Genomic DNA, 27,313 nt, shown 5'->3' on the forward strand with positions numbered 1-27,313 from the left:
TAATGGATTTAAAGCAAATTACATTTACTTGACAAGCAGCTATTTCTAGATATGGTTGTTGTATAAGATGATGTTTAGAAAACTAGCAGCCCATTATCCATTTCAAGGAAGTCCAAGACAATATCTTCATAGGCTTAAGTGTGAAAATGTGTTTGAGGTGCAAGTGAGCCAGTAAATGGGTAGGGGGCCAGCTCAGCCATCATTGTTAGAATGTGGAAAAACTGCCATTATTCACGTCCTCTTCACTGTCACTTGCTGTTGCCAGACTGTGGAAAGGGTGGTTGAAGTGTTCTTGTTGGTCAGAAGAAACTGCTCCAAAGAACATGCGAGAAAACTGGAGGGGAAAAAAGTAACTGTACTGTTTATTCAAAGCAAGTTAGCGCTCATCAAATACCCCTTTTCAGAAGCTCAGCCAAGGTGGTCTCCCTAACTTTAATAGTGATGGTTCATGAAATACCCAAAACCTTCTTGAGTGGCCCAAAACATCCTAAAATAAAACCCTTCCCTGGACTCCAAATGCACACAGTGTGGAATCAGTGGTCTGCTTCTGACTACCCTGCCCGAGCCATTGAAACTAACACCAGGGACTTCCCTGGTGGTCCAGTGGCTAGGACTCCACGCTCCCAGTGTAGGAGGCCCAGGTTCAATCCCTGGTCGGGGAACTGGGTCCCACATGCAGCAAATGCAACTAAAGATCTCGCATCCCGCAACTAAGACCCGGCACAGCCAAATTAGTTAATTAATTAATTTTAAAAAGAAAGAAAGAAACTAACACTAAGGCTGTGGGAGACAGAGATAAAGGGAGACACTGTAGGCCATCCTGCTCGACTCCATCCATCTTCTCCTCTTTCCCTCCTACTGCGACAGAAGCAGCTACTGACTAGAGCCAGTCCTTCTCTCCCTGTCTCTGACTCCCAGCCCCTCCCATGCCTCTCCTCTACTGGATAAGAATGTCAGCATTTTAAAATAATCAAATGTCTCTCATTAAAATATATAAATAGCCTCATTCCCTTCCTCCCTCCATCCTTACCTCTGCTGTAGAGTTGTCTACACTTGCTTTCTCCATATTCTCATTCTCCTATTCTTCCGTCCTATCTAAAAAAGCTCCTGACCCTCACACAGAAGCACTTCTCAAGATGGTCACCAAAAATTGCCAGATCCTTAAGCCAATGACCATTTTCAGTCTCCATCCCACTTGATAGTCACTCTGACACTTTCTTCTCAAACCTTCCTCATGCTGCATTCTCCTGGTTGCTCTCAGACTTTTCAGCTGGCTTGCCCTCTTCTACCCAGCCTTTGAATCAGGGTTTCTCAGCCGTAACACTACTGACATTTGAGGCCTGGTGCTTCTTTGTTGTGAGGGCTGTCCTGCTCATGGGAGGGTGTTGAGCAGCATCCCTTGCCTCTGCCCACTAGATGCCAGTAGCACCCTCCTTCCTGAATTGTGACATCCAGAATTGTCTCCAGACATTGCCCAACGTCCCCTGGCCCTGGTTAAGAACCACTGCTTTAAATGATGGCAGTATTCTCCCCTGCACCCTCTCCCTAGGAACTTTCTTTCACACTGCTGGCAGAAATTACTACATATGTATATGCCAGGGAGTCTCACAGAATTTGAACTTCGTATATCCTACTACCTATTTGATTTCTGCCACTTAACATGTCCAAAATAGAATGCATGATCTTAGTGAGCATTGAACCTGTTGCTCCAGACCTTGATACCTCCTTTTCCCTTAAGCCCCATAACCAATCCATCACAGAGTCCTGCTACTTCCACCTCCTCAATTAGCTGTCTACTTTGGCCACTTCTCTCCATTGCTACTGAATCACCATCTCTCAGATGCCACAACTGAACTTCCATTCTTGCCTCACTGCATCCCATTCTGCACATAGTAGCTGCAACTAAAGTTATCTTTCCAAAATTCAACTCTGGCAGCCCTCCCTGTTAAAATCCTTCAAATACTTTAAATGCCACAGTACTTTATATGGCCGTTTACATGGCTGTTTACATCTGGCATGAATCGGCACTCAGCAATTACTCTAGTTTCATTCACCCTGTGCCATTGTTTCACCCTGGCTATCTGCCTGCTAACCACACTGGTCATCCTCCAGTTCCTTAAAACCAGCACACTCCCTCCATCACAGGGGCTTTTGCACATGCCACACATCCACTTAACTCCCCCCTACTACCTTATCCTTTCTAGTTCAGCTCAAACACCAATTTCAAAGAAGACGTTCTGACCTCCTAGATTAGGTCAGTTCATACCTTAAATCCTCTCAAAGCACCTTAAACTTTTCCTTTATTGAACTTACCACAGGTTTTTAAAAATTATCAAATATTTAGTCATGTGACTATTTGTTTAATGTCTGTCTCCCTCCTAGTCTATAATCAAGTTTAGGAATGTTTCATGTTTATTTTGCATACCATTGTATACCCCACATCTACAACACAAGGCCTTCAACAAATACCTGTGGGAGTTGCATGGTAGGTAACAAGAATGAATAAGTGAATGATCCCTGTTCTTGGCTCATCCTCACACATCAGAAGGTGAAGATGCCCTCTGCATGGGGCAGTTCTGACAGCAGCTGTTGAACCCTTGCTCCAGATGAAACACCCCAAATTAGCTGTGATATAGCCTGTGGTAGGCAGAATGATGGCCTGCCCGCACCCCCAAAGATGTCCACGTCTTAATCCCAGGAGCCTGTGAATATGTTATATCACATGGCAAAAGGGAATTAAGGTAGCAAATGGAATAAAGTTGCTAATCAGTGACCTGGACTATCCAGGTGGGCCCAGTGGACTCACAAGGATGCTTAAATGTGAAAAGCAGGGCTCCCCTGGTTGGCACAGTGGTTGAGAGTCTGCCTGCCGATGCAGGGGACACGGGTTCGTGCCCCGGTCCGGGAAGAACCCACATGCCGCAGAGCGGCTGGGCCTGTGAGCCATGGCCGTTGAGCCTGCACGTCCGGAGCCTGTGCTCCGCAATGGGAGAGGCCACAACAGTGAGAGGCCCACATACCGAAAAAAAAAAAAATGTGAAAAGCAGAGAAGAGTCAGCATCAGAGTGAAGCAATGTGAAAAGGACTTGACTGGCCGTTGCTGGTTTTAAAGCTGGAAGGAAACCACAGTCAAAGAATGCAGGTGATCTCAAGAAGATAGGAAAGGCAAGAAAGCAGATTCTTCCCTAGAGTCTCCGCAAAGGAACGCAGCCTTGCCAACACCTTGATTTTAGCTCAGTGAGACCCATTTTGGACTTCTGAACTGTAAGATAATTTGTGTTGTCTTAAGCCACTGAATTTGTGGTAATTTTTTATAGCAGCAATAGGAAACTAATACACTGGCTTTGATTTTAATTGGAGGCATAGTCTCAGTTGCTTCTGAAGAGTCTAGTGTTAACCAAGGTCAAGATCCAAAGGCTGGAATTGACCTAATGATAGCATCTGTGTCTCTTCAATGTATAATATCATGTGCAAATAGCTCTTCATAATGCTTACTGTGCTATATTAAACTAAAAACCTACTAGTTTACTTTGGACTTTGAGAGCTGCCCTGAATTTGCCACTGACTTAAGGTAAATGTCATTTGCTACCCCCTCTTTTCCCTACCTACTCTTTGGCCTTTAAATCTTTCATGGCTGGATGATCAAGCCTTTCCCTGGTATATAACAGTCTTCTAATGGAGAAAGTTTATGAATGGCCATACAACTTGGAATTAGTCCAAATCCTATACGAATTGGGTAAGAAGATAAATTATTATAAAAATTTTAAAATAATATTCATATTCTCTTAAAAATAGAACTACCATACAATCCAGCAATTCCTCTCCTGGCTATTTTTCAGAAAAAAACCAAAAATGCTAATTCAAAAAGATATCTGCACCCCTATGTTCATTGCAGCCTTATTTATAATAGCCAAGATACAGAAGCAACCTAAGTGTCCACCGATAGAGGAATGGATAAAGAAGATGTGGTGTGTGTACACAGTGGAATATCACTCAGCCACAAAAAAGAATAAAATCTTGCCATTTGCAACAACGTCAATGGACCTAGAAGGTATTATGTTCAGTGAAATAAGTCAGAGAAAGACAAATACAGTGTGATTTCACTTATATATGGAATCTAAAAAGCAAAACAAATGAACAAACATAACAAAACAGAAACAGACTCATAGATACAAAAAACAAACAGGTGGTTGCCAGAGGGGAGGGGTGTGGGGGGATGAGTGAAATAGGTGAGGGAGATTAAGAGGTACAAGCTTCCAGTTACAAAATGAGTGATGGGGATGAAATGTACAGCATGGGGAATACAGTCAACAATATTATAATAACTTTGTATGGTGACTTTGGTCTTTGAAAACTGCCCTAAATTTGCTGTTGACTTATTGTGATCATTTTGTAATGTATAGAAATATCAAATCATTATGTTCTGTACCTAGAACTAACATAGTGTTGTAGGTCAATAATACTTCAATTAAAAATATAATAATATAGATATTTCCCCCATTTTGGTGCCCCTGAGAGCTGTGTATAACTTATTGAAAATCAACAATGGAAAAATATATTGGTCATTTGAATATTAGAATATAGTAATACTCTTCTACAACAGTTTAATTTTGAAAATCCCCTTTCCCAAAGTAGAATACTACCATATTATTTATCTTTTTAAATAAGGTGAATTAAAATTGATTTCATTTTGGAATTTTGTGATACTACTTGAGGGATTTTAAAAACTTTCTTAGGCTATCCCAAACCGGGGCTGAAGGTTTGCCAACCACTGGCTATGCACTAGGAATACAGAGATGAGTAAGACTCAGGCCTGCCCTTGATGAGCTCACAATCTACCTAGTGGAGTAACAAGCATATTTATTAAATTATTACATGACATTAAAAATGAATAAAGCAAACAAAATGATTTGATTAGAATGAGAAGACTTCAAAAAGAGACATATCACTTGAGCTGGGCTTTGAAGGGTGGGTAGGGGTTTGAACGATGAAAAAAGGAATACTATCACCCCAGACTGTAGGAGCAATAGTATGAACAAAAGTAGGACACAAAAGCATTTGCTGAATGTTTCCACTAAGATCAGGAACTAAGCAAGCATGCCCACTCTCTCCACTGTTAATGTTGTACTAGAGATTATGTGCTAATACAACTGAACAAAAGAGTCAGTTGGAGAGATTAAAGAAGAAATGAAACTATCTCTATATAAAAATGATGTATAGCATGTCTGGAAACCCTGAGAGAATCAATGATAAAACTAATGGAAACAATAAAATAATTCATCAGGGTAGTAGGATATAAAATTAACACAAAAAAAACAGTAGCCTTCATATACGCAAACAATAGGCAGTCAGAAAACATAATGGTAGAGAAAACTATTTACAATAGCAATATAAAAGGTTAAATTACTTAGGAATAAACTTAAATGTGTAAATGTATATGAGAAACATTTTAAGACACTCCTGAGAGACACAAAAGTAGACCTAACAAGTGGAAATATATTGCCTGTGTTTGGATAGAATGACTCAGCATCATAAAGGTGTCTCTTAACATCCCCAAGTTAACAGAAATTTAAGGAAATCCCAATTAAAAAAATACCAACAGACTTTTTCTGGAGCTAGATAAGTTGATATTAAAGTTCAAGTAAAAAATACACATTCAGGAATAGCCAGGAAAAACTGACTAAATCTACAAAGGGATACTAACTCTACCAGACATTAAAACATACTCTGAAGGGCTGGAACTGGACCTCAGGGGAGGAAATGAGAAGATTTTATTAAATAACCTAGGGAAAGTCCCTGAATGCCATTCCAAGGGGTTTAGGTGAAATCCTATGGGCGAAGCAGAATGATCCAAGAGACAATAAAAGCAGGAGAGTGATGTATAACAATAACTAACATTTAATGAGCCCTGACCATGTGCCAGCTCCATGTATTAGCCCAATTAATTTTCACAACAATTCAATTGGGTAGCATTATTATTATTCCCATTTTACTAACAGAAAGAAAACTGAAGCAAAGATAAGTAACTTATCCAAGTTACACAGCTAATAAGTGGCAAGACAGAGATTCCAACCCAGAAACTCTAGAGCCAGTGCTCTGGAGTCCTATACCTCATTGTAAATATAAGGTCTCAAAAGAATCTTCTGGTACACTGTGGAGGAAACCAGAGTGGAGGAGAATGGAGGCATGGAGGTCAATCAGAAGGCCCACCGTAGTTCATATAGAAGATGATAATGGTCTAAATTATTTACCCATAATGTAATTTCATTTTTGCAGGAGTTAAGGCAAATAATTCCCTTTAAAAATAGAACTTTCTTTTTAGAATTTAAGTGACATGATAGGAAATTTGAAGAAAAGAGTGCTGTAATGGTACTCATGGAGCTTACAGCTCTAAATGTCACTTTCCCTAGTGAGGAAATTGGCAATCTTAGAGGATTTCAGGGAGGTGAAGCAGCAGGAAAATGTATTCCTGTTGCTGCCTGCGAAAAAGTAAGCACAATATGTGTGACCAAAAAACAGGACGAGGAAAATGTTTCTATATAATGAAAAGACAGATTTCAATTTTCACTTTATGGCCAAGCTAGTAATTCATGAGAAGAGAAAATTGCCGTAAGTGCCAGGCATATAACAGGTATTCAGTAAACACTGAGGCATCAAACTGAATAATAAGTGGAGTTTACTATCCAATTTTACTACCCTAAAAGTCTTCATACAGTGTAAGTAGTGACTTTTAGTAACATTATTTCTCCTTAGAGTTATTTCTAACTCTAAGAAACTCATATTTCCAAACCAATAATAATAACAACAGCAAAACAAGCTTGAATAAAACATCAATATAAACATGTAAAACAGGGACTATCATTATTTGATACTTCTAATAAATTATGTTTATCTTCAGTGGATTTCTTAAGGTTTAACACTATAGCATTTTGTGAAGTTTATCATCCATCTAGTAAAATGTTGGTAACATAATTATGTTCTTAACTGGGACACCACTATGAAGGAATTTGTGATGTTTGTTGTGATGAAGTTTACATTTTTACTACCATGAATAAAGGATTTCCCAACCAAACCTGAAAAATAAAATTAGAAGGACATGTATTTTAGAAAGCAAAGTATATGACTTTAGCATATTATTTGTATTCAAAGATAAGTATGCTGTAAGAAATCATAATTTATTCTTTAAAACAAGTGACTCAAATTTCTATTTGAATATACTTTGTTAGAATTACTCAATGAGCAATTTAACTATTTTGTATTGACATTCTGTAAATCAGCCTTTTCTCCATGTCAGACTGGTTTCACCTCTCCCCTAGCAAAAAATAATAAAATTAATTTTCCGGATATTGGGGGTGGGCTGAGGCAGGGAGATTGCAAAGGGAGACGGATGACGAGAGTTCTTGACTGAGATGCAGTTGTGTCTCAGTGTTTTTCTTTTACCTTCCTGAGATGTGAAGATCCTGGCACTTCCTCCGTGTCACTGACACTGCTTTCTGGTACTTCACTAATGTCTCTGTTCGCTCTTTCCGTTAATGGGCTGCCACGGTTTTCCAATGAAGAGACTTTCGTGCGAGTCTCAGAATAAAGCCTTTTGGGTACTGCTTTTCTCGAGATATACTCTGCGTCCTTGCTGGTTACATTTTTACCAGCCTCTGAATTTGAATGTATCAGCTCTGACCTGAGGTATTAATAGAGATTAAAGGAATGAACTGTTTACTTTGAAAGATATATTTTTATATAACTAATGGATCAATGTGGGATGACAATAACACTGGTTTAGGGAATATACTGAAATAACATTGAACTAATTGTTGAAAGTTAAGATTTACATACATGATTATTTAGAAATTCTCTTGACAGATTCAGATTTTTCAGTAAAACAACCCAATGTATATGAGACAATCTTGTGACACGGTAATAGGGCGAAGTTAGAAAAATGTCAAATAAATTACAGTATATCTGTATGATAAAATTGTATAGAGTCATTAAAAATCATGTTTCCAAGTTATTATCAACAATACTGGAAAATGTTCACAATATAATATTTTGTGGGAAAAAACAGAATACAAAACTACATATGCTATATGGCCCAATCTTGTTTTAAAATGCAACTGTATGCAAAATTAAAAGTCTGAAAGAAAACACAGTGTGCCAAATATTAACAGTGGCTATCACTAGATGGTAAAATTGTCGGTGTTTTTTAATTTATTCTTTGTACTTTCCTGCATTTTCCAAATTTCCCATAGTAAGTTTATGTTACTTTTACAATGAAGCACCTTCCACCAAAAAAAAAGTTATTAAGAGACAAAAGGGGGAACTCCCTGGTGGTCCAGCAGTTAGGATCCGGTGCTTTCACTGCCGTGGCCCAGGTTCAATCCCTGGTCGGGGAACTGAGATCCCTCAAGCCACGCAGCGCAGCTGAAATTAAAAAAAAAAAAAAAAAAAAAGAAAGAGAGACAAAAGGAAAAAAAGAAAGAAAAGCAATGGCTGTTTCTCTCTCTAAGAAAGAGAGTTCTGGGTAGTGAATACAAACTTTCCTGTGAACCTTAACACTATATCACTCCTAAAAAATAACTACTGAAAATGGAAATGAGTTTTAGGTAACGACAAAGATAAACCAGGCAGTCCTGTTAAATTGTGATCATAAGAGAAAAAGCAAATATCTAGTGAAAGATGGGTGATATTTCTCTGTTACAGTTAGGTCTTCCTGGAGCTTTCCTGATTCAGTTAAAATTTCTGATCTTCTAATGTTTTCATCCTCAATTGTTTCCTAAATGAATGCCATTGAATTATTTCAGAATAAGACTGCAATGGCTTTATCCCAACCAATAAAGACATTAAAACATGGCCTTACCTTTTTCGTTTTTGTGAAAGACACAGTGATTGTGGAGAAGATGCTCTACTTGGCTCATCAGCTAATGTAGCCAAAATAAAGTTGGCTTCCAATAACATATCATCAATACTTAAAGCCATGGGTCTAAAAAAGGCAAAGTAAGAGCAAACATCACACTCATCACACTCACACTCATTTTCTGATGGACATTGGGAAAACATTTAAAAATGATAATTTTGGAGTAAAAAGAAACAGTAAAAGTCTTGTCTTTTCACAAATCGAGACAGTCCTAAGAACTAAAAGTGTCCTTAGAAATCATCACATCCAATTTCATAAAACACATTCATCCTAGCCCAATCTCTCTGAAATTTTAGTTCTGAAATATCATATAAAGTACCGTAGTTTCATAGAGATTTAACTTGTTTAAGCCATGTATAATTTTCTAATTTGGCAATTTATTCAGTATGTCAAGTTTATAAATGTTTTTACTCTTCAGAATAATATATCTTTCTAAATCAAGTTACCAATAAAAAGAACTCTAGGTTATGACATCTTTCAAAATTTTAGTTTGATAAGTGTTGCTAGTAAAGTTAAGGAATTCCTGAGGTGTGAATTAATTTCAAAGTGAACCAAAGGGTTTTATTATTAATGTATGACAAAAGAAAAAGAAACAAACTCAGAAATTTCCCAAGGACCTACTTCCCAGGAAAATCAAAATGAATGGCTATAGGAGCATGTGTAGCTTCTGAAAATGTCAGCATTCCCTGAAAGGAAAAAAAGGGGAAAAATGTGAAATCTTTATTAAAAATTGCCATTGATAATTCTAATTGGACACAAATTTTGGTTTACCTTCAGTTCTTTGAAGCAAAATGTTATTTCAGTGTTGACTCCAATTTGATAGAAGTCAAACTCATCTGGCCCAACAAACATCTCACTGTATACAGAATTGGTCAAATCTGCTCAATGTTATAGGAAAGTAAAGAATAAAATTAGTTCCAGTGGTATTTGTTAAATTTTGATAAGAAAATAAAGCATAAGTGATAAGTTAAAAATAGCCACAAATTCTCTGACATTCCTTCATTGAGAGGTGGGGTCTATGTCTATGTCCCCTCCCCTTGAATCTGGGGTGAGTGGGCTCTTCGTCTGCTCTCACCAATAGGATATGGTGGAGTGACCTGGTGCTAGTTTCTGGTCTGGGCCCAGGCCTTAAGAGACTGGCAGCCTCCACTTCTTCAATCCCACAAGCCACACAGGGCAGCCAAAAAAAAAAAAGTAAAAATCAACTTAGAATGGGAGAAAATATTTGAAATCATATATATGAAAACGGGAGAAAAATAAAAAGACAAATAACTCAAGTGAAAAATAAGGGATGTGAACAGACATTTCTCCAAAGAAGATATACAAATAAGCAATAAGAACACAAAAAAAGATACTCAACATCATTAGTTGCTAGAGAAATGAAAACCAAAACCACAATAAGACAACACTTCACACCCACTAGGATGGCTATCGTCCAAAAGACAGACAATAACAGAGGTGTTGAATTTTTTTCCCCCCAGAGGTGTTGAATTTTGTTCTCTAATATTTTATTAAACTTTTATGTGCATTTTTTAAAATGAAAATATGATGATACTATGCATACCATTTTATAATCTATTCAATAATGTATCCTGACTATTTTTCCATGTCAATAAGTACATTTTCCTAATTATTTATGTGTGTTTTGTGTTTTCCACTACAAAACTAACTTCAATAAACATCTTTGACATACACACCCAGAGAGAAAGAAATGTATATATACACAAACACAAGACTTCTTTTTTTTTTTTTGGCCACGCCACATGGCTTGCAGGATCTCAGTTTCCCGACCAGGGCTTGGACCCAGGCCACAGCAGCGAAAGCACCGGACCCTAACCATTAGGCCACCAGGGAACTCCCAAGACTACTTTTAATAGCTTCATAGTATTTCACTAGACCAATCTCCTGTTGTCAGATCTAAGGTATATAGAAAGAGATGAACCAAACTATTGAGTACTTGTCTCTAGACAGTGGGATTTCAGGTGACTTTATTAGTGCTTTTTATGTGTTTTTAATTTTCTTCAATGAACATGAATTATGTAAGTGTAAGAACAAAGGAGAAATGGTATATATATTTTAAAAGGACCAAACAATACCTTACAAATACCTTCATCTCAGTCAAGAAGGCTCATGTCATGACTTGTGTTTGCTGGGGGCGGCGGGGTGGGGGGGTGTCACTGGATTGGGAGATTGGGACTAGAATATGGAAACTATTATATAGAGAATGGATAAACAACAAGGTCCTACTGTATAGCACAGGGAATGTTCAGTATCCTGTAATAAACCATAATGGAAAAGAATATGAAACAGAATATTAAAAAAATTAATTTAAAAAAAAGAAGGCTCATGTCACTCCCAGTGTGCTGGCGTACAGTAAGTTCAATAATAAAGTTAAACAATTGGGTCCCCAGTCAACCATAACTATAACTACTCATTAGAAAGCTTCTTACAAGGGACAGTGTCTGAATAAATGGCCATTTATTCAGAGATGGCATTATGAATATAAAACAGACCCTTTCACTAGCCAAGCATATATTTTCCAGATCATGCACCCCTGAGTGCCAAAACAGAATGCTAGATGGGACTTTGAGAGAAGCAATAAGAGCACAGTGGTAATGAGACTAAGCCCTGGAGCCTGACAGTCTATATTCAGATTATAATCCACCACTTATTAACTATGTGACAGCAGGCAAGTCACTTAGTTTCTCTGTGCTTCATATTCTTCATATAGAAAATGTATACTAATAGTACTTACATCACAGACTTGTTACAAAGATCAAATGGATTCAGAAATGTAAACCATTTAGAACAGAACCTGGCACAAACTAGACCCTGCAAAGTCGTCTGACCCAACTTAAGCCCTGGTTATACTGGTTTTTCACTTCAAAATAATATTTCTTCCTTTGTGTTCTTTCTTTACTGCTATCACCAAAAAAAAAAAAAAAATCCAAGGTCAAAGAGTCTCAGACAAGTGGTGTCCATAATACCCTAGTAAATTTCCTTAATAGCAAAACTCCTGACTTAATCATGCTTTAGTTTCTCCATTCCATCTGTATAACTCTTAGAAGAGCTGACTTAATATTCACTTTGGGGCATCCCTGGTGGTGCAGTGGTTAAGAATCTGCCTGCCAATGCAGAGGACATGGGTTTGAGCCCTGGTCCAGGAAGGTCCCACATGCTGCGGATCAACTAAGCCCGTGCACCACAACTACTGAGCCTGTGCTCTAGAGCCCGCCAGCCACAACTACTGAGCCCACGTGCCGCAACTACTGAAGCCCACGCACCTAGAGCCCGCGCCCAAAATAAAATAAATAAATTTATAAAAAATAATATTTCATTCATTAAGAAATATTCATATTTTCTGTCCTATATATTTGCCATCTGGAATATCTTACATTTCTAACTTAAAGTTACTTTTCCTTTTTATGTGGTCAAAGATCATCTCAACTGGATTGCTGGCCTCTTAATTTTTCTTTATGCTAAATACAAAGGATGAGAAATAGACCTTAAAATTTTAACTGAAAAAATATTTTTCTCAGTAACCATTCTAATTTTATTTTTTTAATACATTTATTTATTTATTTATTTTTGGCTGTGTTGGGTCTTCATTGCTGCGTGCAGGCTTTCTCTAGTTGCGGAGAGCAGGGGCTACTCTTCCTCATGGTGCACAGGTTTCTCATTGCGGTGGCTTCTCTTTGTTGCGGAGCACAGGCTCTAGGCATGCGGGCTTCAGTAGTTGTGGCACTCGGGCTCAGTAGTTGTGGCTCATGGGTTAGTTGCTCTGTGGCGTGTAGGATCTTCCCGGACCAGGGCTCGAACCTGTGTCCCCTGCATTGGCCCAGTGGTTCTTAACCACTGTGCAACCAGAGAAGTCCCATTCTCCTAATTATAAAACAATCTGAATTTCAAAGCCAAGTATTTTAATTACTGATTGTGACAAATTTCTCAGGTTTCTTAAAAATTTTAATGATCTTTCTACATTTTACTGCCTTTTAGACAAGAAAAAGTATTATGTCACTAATATTTACTGTATAACCGTACAGTTATCAGGAAAGCCAGGAAGTAATATTCCATCAAAGCACAGTGACAGATATAATCCTTACCCATTGATTCCTCATTAGAACTCTTAATGCAAACGTTCAGTGGAGTAACAGCAAGAGTAACTTCCTCTTGACTCGATGTAAAAAGAACAGTTGCCTCAGCAAGCACTCTATAAAATGTAAGGAACAGTAGTACATTATTTGAAGAACAAACAGAAAGAAATTATCATATTAAATGGGACTCATCTTTAACCTGGAAATAAATAGGTTAATTGTCCTGGATTTAGAAAAATCTACCCAAAAGACCTATCTTCATTCTTCTATATGAGCTGGTATAGTTTTAGTATATCTTAAAATTACAACATTAGGAATCCCCTGGCGGTCCAGTGGTTAGGACCCGGCGCTTTCACTGATGGGGGCTGGGATCAATCCTTGGTCAGGGAACTAAGATTCTGAAAGCCGCTCGGCTGCAGCCAAAAAAAAAGAAAGAATTACAACATCATTTGAAGGCCAAGAGAATAGCAAAATATATTCTAAGTAAAACATGTGAAAACTGCAGAATAAACCAAACACTAGAATAAAATATCTTTAATGCTATGCTTTCACATCCCCAATACATTTTTTAACAAAAATGACCTGGGATCATACTCCTAAGGGAGATAGTAGAAAATGGAGATGTTCAAACAGAAGTGGGGTGAACTATGCCGGAGACGCAGTCGAGGGGTAGAGGTTTACAAGCAGTCTGCTGCCTGTATTCTCTTTCCCTTTGTCACTTGTCCTAGATTATTAACTATTTCTTTCAAGGTTGTCCTGACATCCCAAATGTCCTTTCATCCTGGGCTCCCTTTTTTTTTTTTTTTTTGCAGTACGCGGGCCTCTCACTGTTGTGGCCTCTCCCGTTGTGGAGCACAGGCTGCGGACGCGCTGGCTCAGCGGCCATGGCTCACGGGCCAGCCGCTCCGCGGCATGTGGGATCTTCCCGCACCGGGGCACAAACCCGTGTACCCTGCATCGTCAGGCGGACTCTCAACCACTGCGCCACCAGGGAAGCCCTGGGCTCGCTTTTTAAAAACACCTTTATTGAGATATAACTCACGTTCTACACAATTCACAGATTTAAAATTGTTTGATTTGCATTTCCCTAACAACAAATGGTGGTGATCATCCTTTTCATGTGCTTCTTGGCCATTTGCATACGTTCTTTGGAAAAATGTCCATTCAAATCCTTTGCCCATTTTTTAGTTAGGTTACTTATTATCTTTTTATTATTGCATTAAAAGTTCTGGCCTATTTTTTGTTTATTTTGTTTTGTTCTTCATTGCTGCGCACAGGCTTTCTCTAGTTGCGGCGAGCCAGGGCTACTCTTCGTTGTGGTGCGCGGACTTCTCATTGTGGTGGCTTATCTTGTTGCGAAGCACGGGCTAGGCACGTGGGCTTCAGTAGTTGTGGCACGTGGGCTCAGTGGTTGTGGCTCACGGTCTCTAGAACGCAGGCTCAGTAGCTGTGTTACAGGGGCTTAGCTGCTCCACAGCATGTGGGATCTTCCCGGACCAGGGCTCAAACCCATGTCCCCTGCACTGGCAGGCGGATTCTTAACCATTGTGCCACCAGGGAAGCCCTGGCCTATTTTTTAAATTGAGGTGAGGTCAGATAAAAATGAGATTCTTAGAATTTCTGTAATGTTAGTGTTAACCTGCTAATAGACATTAGATTAGCAGAGTTTCTCAATGCCAAAATGTCAGGAACACCTACCAAATTAATCTGGAAACTTTTCCAGTGTTAAGGGAGAGGTGTTGTACAAGATACTAAACAACCTGATACCAGAAATGACATATGAATGTGCAATTCAAAAAGGAAGAAAAATACAAATTACTAATAAATATATGAAAAGATGCTCAAACTCCCTAGTAATAAAATAAACACCAAAAAATGACTTTTTTTATATTAAAAAAAAAAAGACTATGTCTTCCATAACAGGAGTTTCCTTCTCTCTTTCCCTCTCTCTCTCTCTCTCTCTCTCTCTCTCTGGTTACCAGGTGCCATGTTGTGAGGACAATCGGCCAGCCTACAAAGAGGCCTGCATGGTGAGGAACTGAGGTCTACCAGCAACCACATGGGTGAGCTTAGAAGCTGACTTTCTGAGGCCTCCCACAGCCATGTCAGTGAGCTTGGGAGTGAAATTCTCCAAGTTCAGCCTTCAGATGAGACCACAGCCCTGGCTGATGGCTTGACTTCAACCTCATGAGAAACCTTGAGCCAAAAGCACCCAGCTAAGTCACACTTATTATTTTGAAGTAATAAATGTCTGGGTTTTTTTAAAGCTTTAAGTTATGGGGAAATTTGCTTCACAGAAATAGGTAACTAATACACTATCTTATGCACTACTAGCAGCATTGTTTGTGATGGCAAAAAGTCGGAAACAACCAACTTTTTCACAAATAGGGTAATGTGTAACTAAATTATGGTTCACTCATACAAGTAAAAATTATGCAATCATTAAAAAGAATAAAATTGATTTAACTAGGGCTTCCCTGGTGGCGCAGTGGTTGGGAGTCCGCCTGCCGATGCAGGGTACACGGGTTCGTGCCCTGGTCCAGGAAGATCCCACATGCCGCGGAGCGGCTGGGCCCGTGAGCCATGGCCGCTGAGCCTGCGCATCCGGAGCCTGTGCTCCGCAACGGGAGGGGCCACAGCAGCGAGAGGCCCGCGTACCGCAAAAAAAAAAAAAAAAAAAAATTGATTTAAACTGACATAGACACTAAAAAAGGAAGTTGCCAAACAATAAGGATAGTAGGACATTTTCTTTTAAAAAACTATGTATGTGTCTAGTAGGTGATATAAATTTGAGAGAGAAGGAGAAAAAGAGAGAAAGAAATATATCCATAGCTATAGGGAAAAAGAAAGTTATAGAAAGACTGGCTATAAATAGAAGATGATATAGAAGGATTACACCAAATTGTTAATAGATGTTAAACCCCTGCCAAGTAGGATATATGTGGCAAGTAGAGGAGAAAGACTTCCATTTTTCATCTCTGCACTCTTCTATAAATTTTAGATGTATTGCAAGGAGCATGTATTTATTTTGTAATTTAAAAAACAATAAGGATAAAATATCTTTTGGCTTACAAAGTAATTAATGTTTAAGCTACAGCTTAACTGAAAAATTGAGTACCTTTCACTGACAAATATGTCCCACTCATTCTCTAGAAAAAACAAACAAACAAACAAACACTTAGGGATAAAATCAGTTCATGTAAAAAGTGTTAAAATTTCCTCATGCTGTGTGTGTTAAGACTCAGATAGAAGGAACCATATAAATGCAAAGTATTATTAGATAATATATTTTTCTCTTAATACCACTTGACGTAGAAAGCCACTGATGGGATACTTCTAGAACATTTTGGCCACTAAATTATTATTTCTACCATTAGGCAGTTATTATTATCTACTTTTACCTTTCTCAAGGTTTCCTCTTGATCCTTTAAGGTGATTTCTACAAGTCCAGTGTTAGCTTAAAAAAATGTAACTGATTTAAAAGCTCTAGGCTATTAGTTCTTTACTCTGTGACCATAATATATTCAGAAAAATAAAAATAAACAACAGAGAACTCATTACCTTGGTTGAATCACTAGTGTATTAGAACACATATTCTTTTCAAAAATAACTTGCAAAGGCTGACTTTCTTGAAAACACAAATTATGAATCCTTTTAATACCTTAAAAATAATAAAGCAACCCGTTAATAATTTTAAGTGCAAAATTAACAGATTTTTAAAAGTCTTTAAGTTTCAGAGCCAGATTGAAATAATACAATTAAAGTAGTATTTAATATCTGACAGGTGCACAAAGCTTACAAGAAGCACTATCCCTTAATGCATGTGTTTATCGCTCCCTAGTGGACACCATGTAACATGTCACACCCTCCAACCAATTAGGCAGTAGAGTTCCCACATTCTTTTGAAATACAGGTAATTTCTTAAATTGTGTGTAAAATAGTAATTGCCCACTACAGATCATATGTCTATGATTCTTTTTCAGTATTTTTCATCCAAACTGATATTTTTGGATGGGAACTTTAAAAGTAAAACCTGAGCATCCGGTCTGTGAATTCTTTCCCTCTGAGAGGAGGAGAGGAGTGTGGAGCAATAATGGCTACGGCCCAATGTACCGGCAACTGCAGGATATGTTGTACGTACATTACCTCTGATCCTCACAATATGCCTATGGGATAGGTACTTGATCTCAGAAGAGGAAAGTATAGCTCTAGCTCTGTTAAATGACTTCAAGGCTATGCTGTTTTAACAAGTATAGCTAGAATTTGAATCTAAGTTTGTTTTATCTCTTTTTTTTTTTCTGAATCTGAGTTTGAATATGGAGCCCGTGTAATAAAATCCAGGTGGGCTATAACTTTCTACAGCATAATAATGTTATAATAAGAATCAAAAGGATTCACTATAAACATTTCTCAACTTATTTTTTAACTGAATTAATAACAACAGCAATATTTATTATTTTCATAAATATTTACTGAGCTCTTACTATGTACAAGGCTGATCAGTTTTTCTTTTCTTTTGTTTTGTTGGGTTTTTTTTTTGACCGCACAGTGAGGCATGTGTGACCTTCGTGACCAGGGATCGAAACTGTGCCCCCTGCATTGGGAGTGCAGAGTCTTAACCACTGGACCGCCAGGGAAGTCCCTGACCACTTAGTTTTTTTTTTTTTTAATTAATTAATTATTTTTTTGGCTGTGTTGGGTCTTTGTTGCTGCATGCGGTCTTTCTCTAGTTGCGGCGAGTGGGGGCTACTCTTCATTGTGGTGCGCGGGCTTCTCCTTGCAGTGGCTTCTCTTGTTGCAGAGCATGGGCTCTAGGTGTGCAGGCTTCAGTAGTTGTGGCACACGGGCTCAGTAGTTGTGGCTCACGGGCTTAGTTGCTCCGCGGCATGTGGGATCTTCCCAGACCAGGGCTCTAATCTGTGTCCCCTGCATTGGCAGGCGGATTCTTAACCACTGCGCCATCAAGGAATTCCTGATCAGTTGGTTTTTAATGGATAACAAACCACAAAATTTAATCAGAAATTTAGTGGCTCAAAATAACAAACATTTGTTATTTCTAACAATTCAGCTGAGTGGCTCCTCTGGTTTGGGTTGGCTTAGCTGTGGCTGGATCATTTTGAATGGCCTCATATTCATATCTGGGGCCTCACAGTTGGGACAACAGGGACAGCCGGGATGGCTGGGGCCTCTCACCACATGGTCTCCTATCTTCCAGGAGTCTTCGCTGGGCTGTGCTTATTCTCATGCTGATGAAAATGTTCTTAGTTTAACAGTGGAAGCTGACAGGCCTCTTGAGGCCTAGGCTCGGAACTCACACAACATCACTTCTAGTGCATTCTATTGATATAAAAGCAACTCCAAGGCCAGCTGAAATTCAAAGTAGGGAAACACACAGGGATGAATTTGGGAGCTGTGGACTAGCAAAGAACAACTCAGACAAAAATTTCTGACCTCACAAAGCTTACATTCTAGCGAAGGGAGGCAAACAATAAGAAAATCAAAAGCAGTGCTTCCCTGGTGGTCCAATTGTTAAGACTGCGCTTTCACTGCAGGGGGCACAGGTTTGCTCCCTGGTCGGGGAACTAAGATCCTGCATGCCGTGCGGTGCAGCCAAAAATAGAAAAAGTAAAATAATTGGTCTGTCACATAGTGATAAGTAGCACAGGAAAAAAGGAAAGCTGAAAGGGGGCTGGGGAGTGCCGGTGGTGGTGGGCAGCAATTTCAAATAAGGAGGTCAAGGAAGACCTCATGGAAAAGATGCCATTTGAGCAAGACTGAAGGAGGTCTTTGAAAGAGCAAGCCATGTGCTATCTGGAGAAAGAGCTTGCTAGGCAGAGGGAACAGGGACCCAGCCTGGGACTCCCAGATCATGGGGTATCTTACTGGCCATTGTAAGATCTTCGGCTTTTACCTTGGGTAAAATGGTGAGCTTTTTGAGAGTTTTAAGCACTGGAGTAACATAATCTGACCTATTTTAAAGGGATTACTGTGGCTGCTATTTTGGGAAGACACAAAGCTCAAAAGTTGGCATATCTTACCTATTTTAAAAAATATTTTCAAGTTACTTTTAGATGGATAGGTAATAGAAGGTAATAGATGTACATGGTATAAAATTCAAAAGATACCAAAGAATAGACAGTGAAAATAAGTCACCCTCCACCTCTGACTCCTGCCACCCCAGTACCCTACTCAGAGGTAACTACGGTTACCAGTTTCTTAGGTATTCTTCAGAAATAGCCCATGCATATACAAGCACAATCATATCTCTATAACAAATACCTGACTTGGGTGAATGTTCTATTGGCATTGCCGAGGATGTCCAAGCTGAGAAATGCCTTATTTCTTTGTCATCCCTGATGCTTTTTTTCTTGCTACTTGCTTCCTTCCCCTTTTTCCTTAACACACGCTAAACACTTGCAGTCTATACCTTTGACCACACTGCTCCCTCATCATAGAATGCCTTCCCATTTCTGACTATTAGAAATTTAGCCCAGGACCAGATGCCTTCACAGGCAAATTCTATCAAACATTTAGAGAAGAGCTAACACCTATCCTTCTCAAAGTCTTCCAAAATATAGCAGAGGGAGGAACACTCCCAAACTCATTCTACGAGGCCACCATCACCCTGATACCAAAACCAGACAAAGGTGTCACTAGGAAAGAAAACTACAGGCCAATATCACTGATGAACATAGATGCAAAAATCCTCAACAAAATACTAGCAAACAGAATCCAACAGCACATTAAACGGATCATACACCATGATTGAGTGGGGTTTATCCCAGGAATGCAAGGATTCTTTAATATATGCAAATAAATCAATGTGATACACCATATTAGCAAATTGAAGGAGAAAAACCATATGGTCATCTCAATAGATGCAGAGAAAGCTTTTGACAAAATTCAACACATTTATGATAAAAACCCTCCAGAAAGTACGCATAGAAGGAACTCACCTCAACATAATAAAGGCCATACATGACAAACCCACAGCCAACATTGTTCTCAATGGTGAAAAACTGAAACCATTTCCACTAAGATCAGGAACAAGACAAGGTTGCCCACTCTCACCACTATTATTCAACATAGTTTTGCAAGTTTTAGCCACAGCAATCAGAGAAGAAGAAGAAATAAAAGGAATCCAAATCAGAAAAGAAGAAGTAAAGCTGTCACTGTTTGCAGATAACATGATATTATATAGAGAGAATCCTAAAGATGCTACCAGAAAACTACTAGAGCTAATCAATGAATTTGGTAAAGCAGCAGGATACAAAATTAATGCACAGAAATCTCTTGCATTCCTATACACTAATGATGAAAAACCTGAAAGAGAAATTAAGGAAACACTCCCATTTACCATTGCAACAAAAAGAATAAAATACCTAGGAATAAACCTACCTAAGGAGACAAAAGACCTGTATGCAGAAAACTATAAGACACTGATGAAAGAAATTAAAGATGATACCAACAGATGGAGAGATATACCATGTTCTTGGATTGGAAGAATCAACACTGTGAAAATGACTATACTACCCAAAGCAATCTACAGATTCAATGCGATCCCTATCAAACTACCAATGGCATTTTTCACAGAACTAGAACAAAAAATTTCACAATTTGTATGGAAATGCAAAAGACCCCGAATAGCCAAGCAATCTTTTTTTTTTTTTTTTTTGGCGGTACGCGGGCCTCTCAGTGTTGTGGCCTCTCCCGTTGCGGAGCACAGACTCTGGACGCGCAGGCTCAGCAGCCATAGCTCACGGGCCCAGCCGCTCCGTGGCATGTGGGATCTTCCCGGACCAGGGCACAAACCTGTGTCCCCTGCATCGGCAGGCGGACTCTCAACCACTGCGCCACCAGGGAAGCCCTAGCCAAGCAATCTTAAGAAAGAAAAGTCAAGTCAAGGAATCAGGCTCCTTGACTTCAGACTATACTACAAAGCTGCAGTAATCAAGACAGTATGGTACTGGCACAAAAACAGAAATATAGATCAATGGAACAAGATAGAAAGCCCAGAGATAAACCCACACACATATGGTCACCTTATTTTTGATTTGAAGGCAAAAACATACAATGAAGAAAAGACAGCCTCTTCAATAAGTGGTGCTGGGAAAACTGGACAGCTACATGTAAAAGAATGAAATTAGAATGCTCCCTAACACCATATACAAAAATAAACTCAAAATGGATTAAAGACCTAAATGTAAGGCCAGACACTATAAAACTCTTAGAGGAAAACATAGGCAGAACACTCTATGACATAAATCACAGCAAGATCCTTTTTGACCCACCTCCTAGAGAAATGGAAATAAAAACAAAAATAAACAAATGCGACCTAATGAAACTTAAAACCTTTTGCACAGCAAAGGAAACCATAAACAAGACGAAAAGACAATTCTCAGAATGGGAGAAAATATTTGCAAATGAAGAAAATATTTGCAAACGACAAAGGATTAATCTCCAAAATTTACAAGCAGCTCATGCAGCTCAATATCAAAAAAACAAACAACCCAATCCAAAAATAGACAGAAGACCTAAATAGACATTTCTCCAAAGAAGATATACAGATAGCCAACAAACATGTGAAAGAATGCTCAACATCACTAATCATTAGAGAAATGCAAATCAAAACTACAATGAGGTATCACCTCACACCAGTCAGAATGGCCATAATCAAAAAATCTACAAACAATAAATGCTGGAGAGGGTGTGGAGAAAAGGAAACCCTCTTGCACTGTCGGTGGGAATGTAAATAGATACACCCACTATGGAGAACAGTATGGAGGTTCCTTAAAAAACTAAAAACAGAACAACCATACGACCCAGCAATCCCACTACTGGGCATACACCGTTATGAGAAATTACTGAGAAAACCGTAATTCAAAAAGAGTCATGTACCACAGTGTTCATTGCAGCATTATTTACAATAGCCAGGACATGGGACCAACCTAAGTGTCCATCGACAGATGAATGGATAAAGAAGATGTAGCACATATATACAATGGCATATTACTCAGTCATAAAAAGAAACGAAATTGAGTTATTTGTCGTGAGGTGGATGGACCTAGAGTCTGTCATACAGAGTGAAGTAAGTTAGAAAGAGAAAAACAAATACTGTATGCTAACACATATATATGGAATCTAAAAAAAAAAAATGGTTATGAAGAACCTAGGGGCAGGGCAGGAATAAAGACGCAGACGTAGAGAATGGACTTGAGGACACGGGCAGGGGAAGGGTAAGCTGGGACGAAGTGAGAGAATGGCATGGACTTATATATACTACTAATTATAAAATAGATAGCTAGTGGGAAGCAGCCGCATAGCACAGGGAGATCAACTGGGTGCTTTGTAACCACCTAGAGGGGTGGGATAGGGAGGGGGGAGGGAGACGCAAGAGGGAGGAGATATGGGGATATATGTATATGTGTAGCTGATTCACTTTGTTATAAAAGCAGAAACTAACACACCATTGTAAAGCAGTTATACTCCAATAAAGACGTTTAAAAAAAAAAGAAATTTACCCACATGTGATGCTACCACCTAGATTGCCCTTCCTCTTCACCTTTCTCTCCTATGAATCTGTTGCCCCAAGTACATCCATTGTGCTCTTTTTTGTTTGTTTTTTGTTTTTGTTTTCTGCAGCACGCGGGCCTCTCACTGCTGTGGCCCCTCCCGCCGCGGAGCACAGGCTCCGGACGCGCAGGCCCAGCGGCCATGGCTCACGGGCCCAGCCGCTCCGCGGCACGCGGTGTCCTCCCGGACCGGGGCACGAGCCCACTGTGCTCTTTTTAAAGCAACTTGGCTTGATGTACCTCTTCATTGTGGTTTTTCTAGTCTTCCAGCTTAATAATAATTTTCCTTGATAGAATGCAAACAGGATAAAAATTTAGAAGTCCTGTTTCCTCTGTATCATTATTGATTTTATCTAATGCTGCACAAAGTACTGGACTATAAGAGACAAGGAATTTTCACCAGAATCTCTTCCTTCATTGAGAAATCTCACTATTGAAACAAAAACAAAACAGCTGAACTAAAGAGAATGCCTAGTAATGTGGTTGACTTAAATTCTGACATAAGCTCCTTATCTTCTCACAGACCAGTAACAGACAATTTGAGGTCCAGCAGCCAGTCCATGGACAGCTTGAGGAGCACTGCCTTATGCCATCAGCTGCCAGCCATGGCATATCTGATGCTATGATAGAATTCTGCTTGCCGTTTCATAGCTCAATTTGCAACTTCCCTCAGTGGCTCCAGAGAACTCTTTCAAACTTAAAGAGGTACAGCTAAGGAACAAGCATTATTTTGGAGATGTTCCATTTGTGGGGTTTGGAATTTCAGAGGTTAGTGATACTTATAAGTTGGCAAATGTTTCCCAATCCCTTTAAGTTCACTGTTATGCAAGTTTAAAGTCATTAGCATATCTGTAGAATGCCCTTTTACAAAACCTTAAAACCGAGAAGTGGAAATTCTGCCCTCTTGACACCATGTCATTAATATACATGTATGAATCAGGGTTTTATTTTCACTCAATAGCCAGTGCACCGCTCGTATGGAAGCCCCTCTCTGTCGGAGATCTGTCTTCTTGAGCAGGACAGAACTTATTAGCAGGTGCTTTAGATCAGAGCATGTTCTTCAGGGACAATTCACTGACTCATTTTTAGCCACTCTGGGGCCAGTGCCAATGACAATACAGAGAATTGATAGAATTATTATTAGGCAGGTAAATATTTCATATGAACCTTGGTTCTTGATGACATAAATCACTTTTTTTTTTTTCCTATTAGCAGATGCTAAATAACCTAAGAAATCACCGTTCTGGAAACCATTTATGGTTAGATTCAGAGAAGTTAGTCTTTTTTAGTGGCTCATGTCTTTGCAATTGTTTTCTATCAATAAGAGAGCCAAATTTACTTCACTGTCTTTAATTTCTTCCCAGTTCCAAATATGTATTTCTAGCAGTTTATTGGATATCTCTGCCCAGGTGATTTTTCTCAACTAAATTTGAACGATGTTTCTCCACCAGATTATAAAAATAAAATTGCAAACATAATTTCCTGGGTACATACAGTTTTGGAAAGTATAACTATTTACCCCAATTACTGGGTATCAGCATCTCTCCCCTACTTCCCCCTTCCTTCCTGAGCCATCCTTCCCTGTTATGTAGCAGCCATGAGGTTTGGGTGGGACTGACTTCACTTCCAGTATCACTTGTGGACCCTCATTGGTATAAATCAATTGATGTAATCTTATCCCCCTTGCAATTGAATTTGGTCCACATATGGCAATAAGCCAAGGCAATTAGAGAATGGAATTCCCCTGGCTCCCCAGGATTAGTTTAGGTTGGTCCAATCAGAGCAAAGTCAAGCACTTTTGTTCAGTGCATGTATGAAGTATGGCTCTCACTCCCCCAGATGTGAAAGAGCAGGCATGTAGCCCCAGCTGCTGCTGCTGCTAGAAGTCACCTCATTATTAAAAATTTATAAGAGGAGGGAGACGTCAAGAGGGAGGAGATATGGGGATATATGTATATGTATAGCTGATTCACTTTGTCATACAGCAGAAACTAACACACCACTGTAAAGCAATTATACTCCAATAAAGATGTTAAAAAAAAAAGTTTATAAGAGAAGCTGGCCTTACTATAAATCACATAGAGGAATGCAGACCTGAGAGAATTTTAAAAAGAAGAAGCAGCAGCTGCTGCAGCCTGGATCAAAACACGCTTATGACCTAATTTTGAACTTTTAGTTTACATGAGCCAAAATTCCTCCTTATTGTTTAAGTCAGTTTGAGTTGGATTTTCTGGGTGTTTTTTTTTCCCTGTTATTTGTAACTTAAAGCAGGGGTCCCCATCCCCCCACCCCCACCTCCTGGGCCGCACAGCAGGAGGTGAGTGGCAGCTGAGCCCCATTGCTACCCATCGCTGGCTTTACTGCCTGAACCATCCCAATCCCCCCAACCCCGTCTGTGGAAAAATTGTCTTCCACGAAACCGGTCCCTGGTGCCAAAAATGTTGGGGACCACTGACATAGCATCCTAACTCATACAACTTCCCTACAAAAGCTATTAAAAATCAACCAGTCACAAATATGTATTGGACATTAATCAAGCCACTTGAGACATACTTAAGAAGCTGAAAAGTTGGTTGTTTAAAATCTAGCTGGGGAATTCCCTGGTGGTCCAGTGGTTAGGACTCCATGCTTTCACTGCCAAGGACCCTGGTTCAATCCCTGGTCAGGGAACTAAGATCCTGAAAGCTGCGCGGTGCAGCCAAAAAAAAAATTTTTTTAATAAAAAATTAAAAAATAAAATCTAGCTGGAAATAAGGGATGAGTATAATTGTAATGACATCAGTCACTGACTATTCAGTACTGCCTCTGTGTCAGGCACCACACTAAGTGCTTTACACATGTGATCTCACTTCATCCTCACAACAACCCCAGAATCTGAGGGTAGGTAAGATTATCCCCATTGTAGAGAAAAGAAAATGAAGGTTCAGAGAGCTTATGTACTGTCACAAAGGTAATAAGAATTATAGAAGAATCCACATCCAAATCTGTGAGATGTCAGAGCTTGCGGTGCTTTTTGTGTGTGTGTGTGTGCGCTTTTTTTTTTAATTTTTACTGAAATATAGTTGATTTACAATGTGTTAGTTTCAGGTGTACAGCAAAGTGATTCAGTTATACATATATATATATTATTCTTTTTTAGATTCTTTTCTATTATAGCTTATTACAAGATATTGAGTATAGTTCCCTGTGCTATACAGTAGGTCCTTGTTGTTTATCTATTTTATATATAGTAGTGTGTATATTTTAATCCCAAACTCCTAATTTATCCCTCCCCCTACCCTTGCTGGGCTTTTAATCATGCTCTTTACATGATTCTGCTATAACATGAACTGAAGCTCAAAGAAGGAAAACATAATGTTAAAAATTGATATTTTGCAGGGGAAAAATTAAGGAATATAATATAAATAAGATCTGAAATAAAAATATTAAGATAAATGTAAGATAAAATTAAGAAATATAAGATAAATCGTAACACTAATATAACCTTCCAGAAGACCATTCCACTATAAAAAGATTTGGACCAATACCACAAGTACAAGATTTTTTAAAACATACACTCCTAACTGGTAACTTCAAATAAAATAGCAGCCATCATTATAAATATTACTAGCGCTAACTCTTAGAAAATATGCCAGGTATTTCTTTAAACACTTTAGAACTATAACTTCCTATAACTCATTGAATCTTCACAAAAACCCTAGAAGGCTGGTACTACCATTGTCCCCATTTTACATATAGGGAAACTGAGGCACAAAGATGTAAAATAATTCGCCCAATGTCTCAGCAAGGAAGAGGCAGAGCAGGATTCCACCCCAGACCTTGTTGACCTCCAGAGTCCATGCACTTTACCACCATGCTATACATATTTAACCATGTAAAATCCTATATGACTACAACATTTGAATATCTACCACGCAAGGCTGGGAGGCAGGAAATCTCTTGGTGTAGCAGCGAGAATGAATGAAGGTTTTGGCTCCTACTATTGTGGGGCTGGACTCAAATCCAGGCTCTGTGACTTACTAGTTCTGTGACCTTGGGCCAGTTACCATGCTTCTTTCAGCCCCAGATAAAATACTATTTACCTCCTGGAGCATTTTTAATACAGGTAGGCATTATTCTTTTCTGTTCATTCCAAGGAACACTGTTACAAAGGCAGTCTTACAGAATATCATCAAGCAGCTAGTTAATTTTAGAATAATCAATTGTTAGAATTCAGATGGATATTTAAAAAATTGGTCTGTGTGCAGGCAAAGCTTGTGCCACTGACAAGCCAAAAAAGGAAATAATGAATACCAATCAACTCACAGTACTTCTACAGAGACAAGTAAGATAATATTTATAACCGCCCTACCACAAAACTATACAAATTCTAAGCAATAGTGCAATGGGAAGTCTTGATATGCAGTTTGAATATTCTAAACATGAAAAATATTAACAAAACACACACATACTTTAAACTGGATTTAATTATACCTACCATGTCTGCAGAAGAATTGAATAACTACTTTGCACTTATCAGATCTGGTAAATATTTTGCATTTCTCTACATTTCTTTCAAGGGAATTCAGACATCTAAAGATAGGCAGAATTGACTGTAACACAAACACATTATAGAAGAGCACATATTTAATATGGTTGCTTCATTAGTTTAAAAACAACCTAACAAAAGAAGAGTAAGTATATTCGTAAATGAACAGACTGTCCTGCATGCCATTTAAACCAAGTATTAAGTACAG

At 38.8% G+C, this 27,313-nt stretch overlaps 1 protein-coding gene across 1 annotated transcript in view; it reads right to left on the bottom strand.

Annotated features, from left to right (window-relative positions):
* Positions 1-205: 205 nt before the first annotated feature.
* Positions 206-27,313, bottom strand: part of RAD9B (RAD9 checkpoint clamp component B) — a gene marked incomplete at its 3' end in the record, with an annotated part of 30,868 nt that continues 3,760 nt past the window's right edge. Inside the window, exons 4-11 of the mRNA XM_082853034.1 lie at positions 27,055-27,169; positions 16,567-16,666; positions 13,015-13,121; positions 9,683-9,789; positions 9,533-9,597; positions 8,855-8,977; positions 7,441-7,678; positions 206-334 (exon numbers count right to left, since the gene is read on the bottom strand). Coding sequence (XP_082709160.1) covers positions 206-334; positions 7,441-7,678; positions 8,855-8,977; positions 9,533-9,597; positions 9,683-9,789; positions 13,015-13,121; positions 16,567-16,666; positions 27,055-27,169 — 984 coding nt within the window. The remainder of the gene's footprint in view (positions 335-7,440; positions 7,679-8,854; positions 8,978-9,532; positions 9,598-9,682; positions 9,790-13,014; positions 13,122-16,566; positions 16,667-27,054; positions 27,170-27,313) is intronic.

Source organism: Leucopleurus acutus (genome assembly GCF_964270905.1).
Source record: "Leucopleurus acutus genome assembly, chromosome: 13".
Classification (NCBI taxonomy): Eukaryota; Metazoa; Chordata; class Mammalia; order Artiodactyla; family Delphinidae; genus Leucopleurus; species Leucopleurus acutus.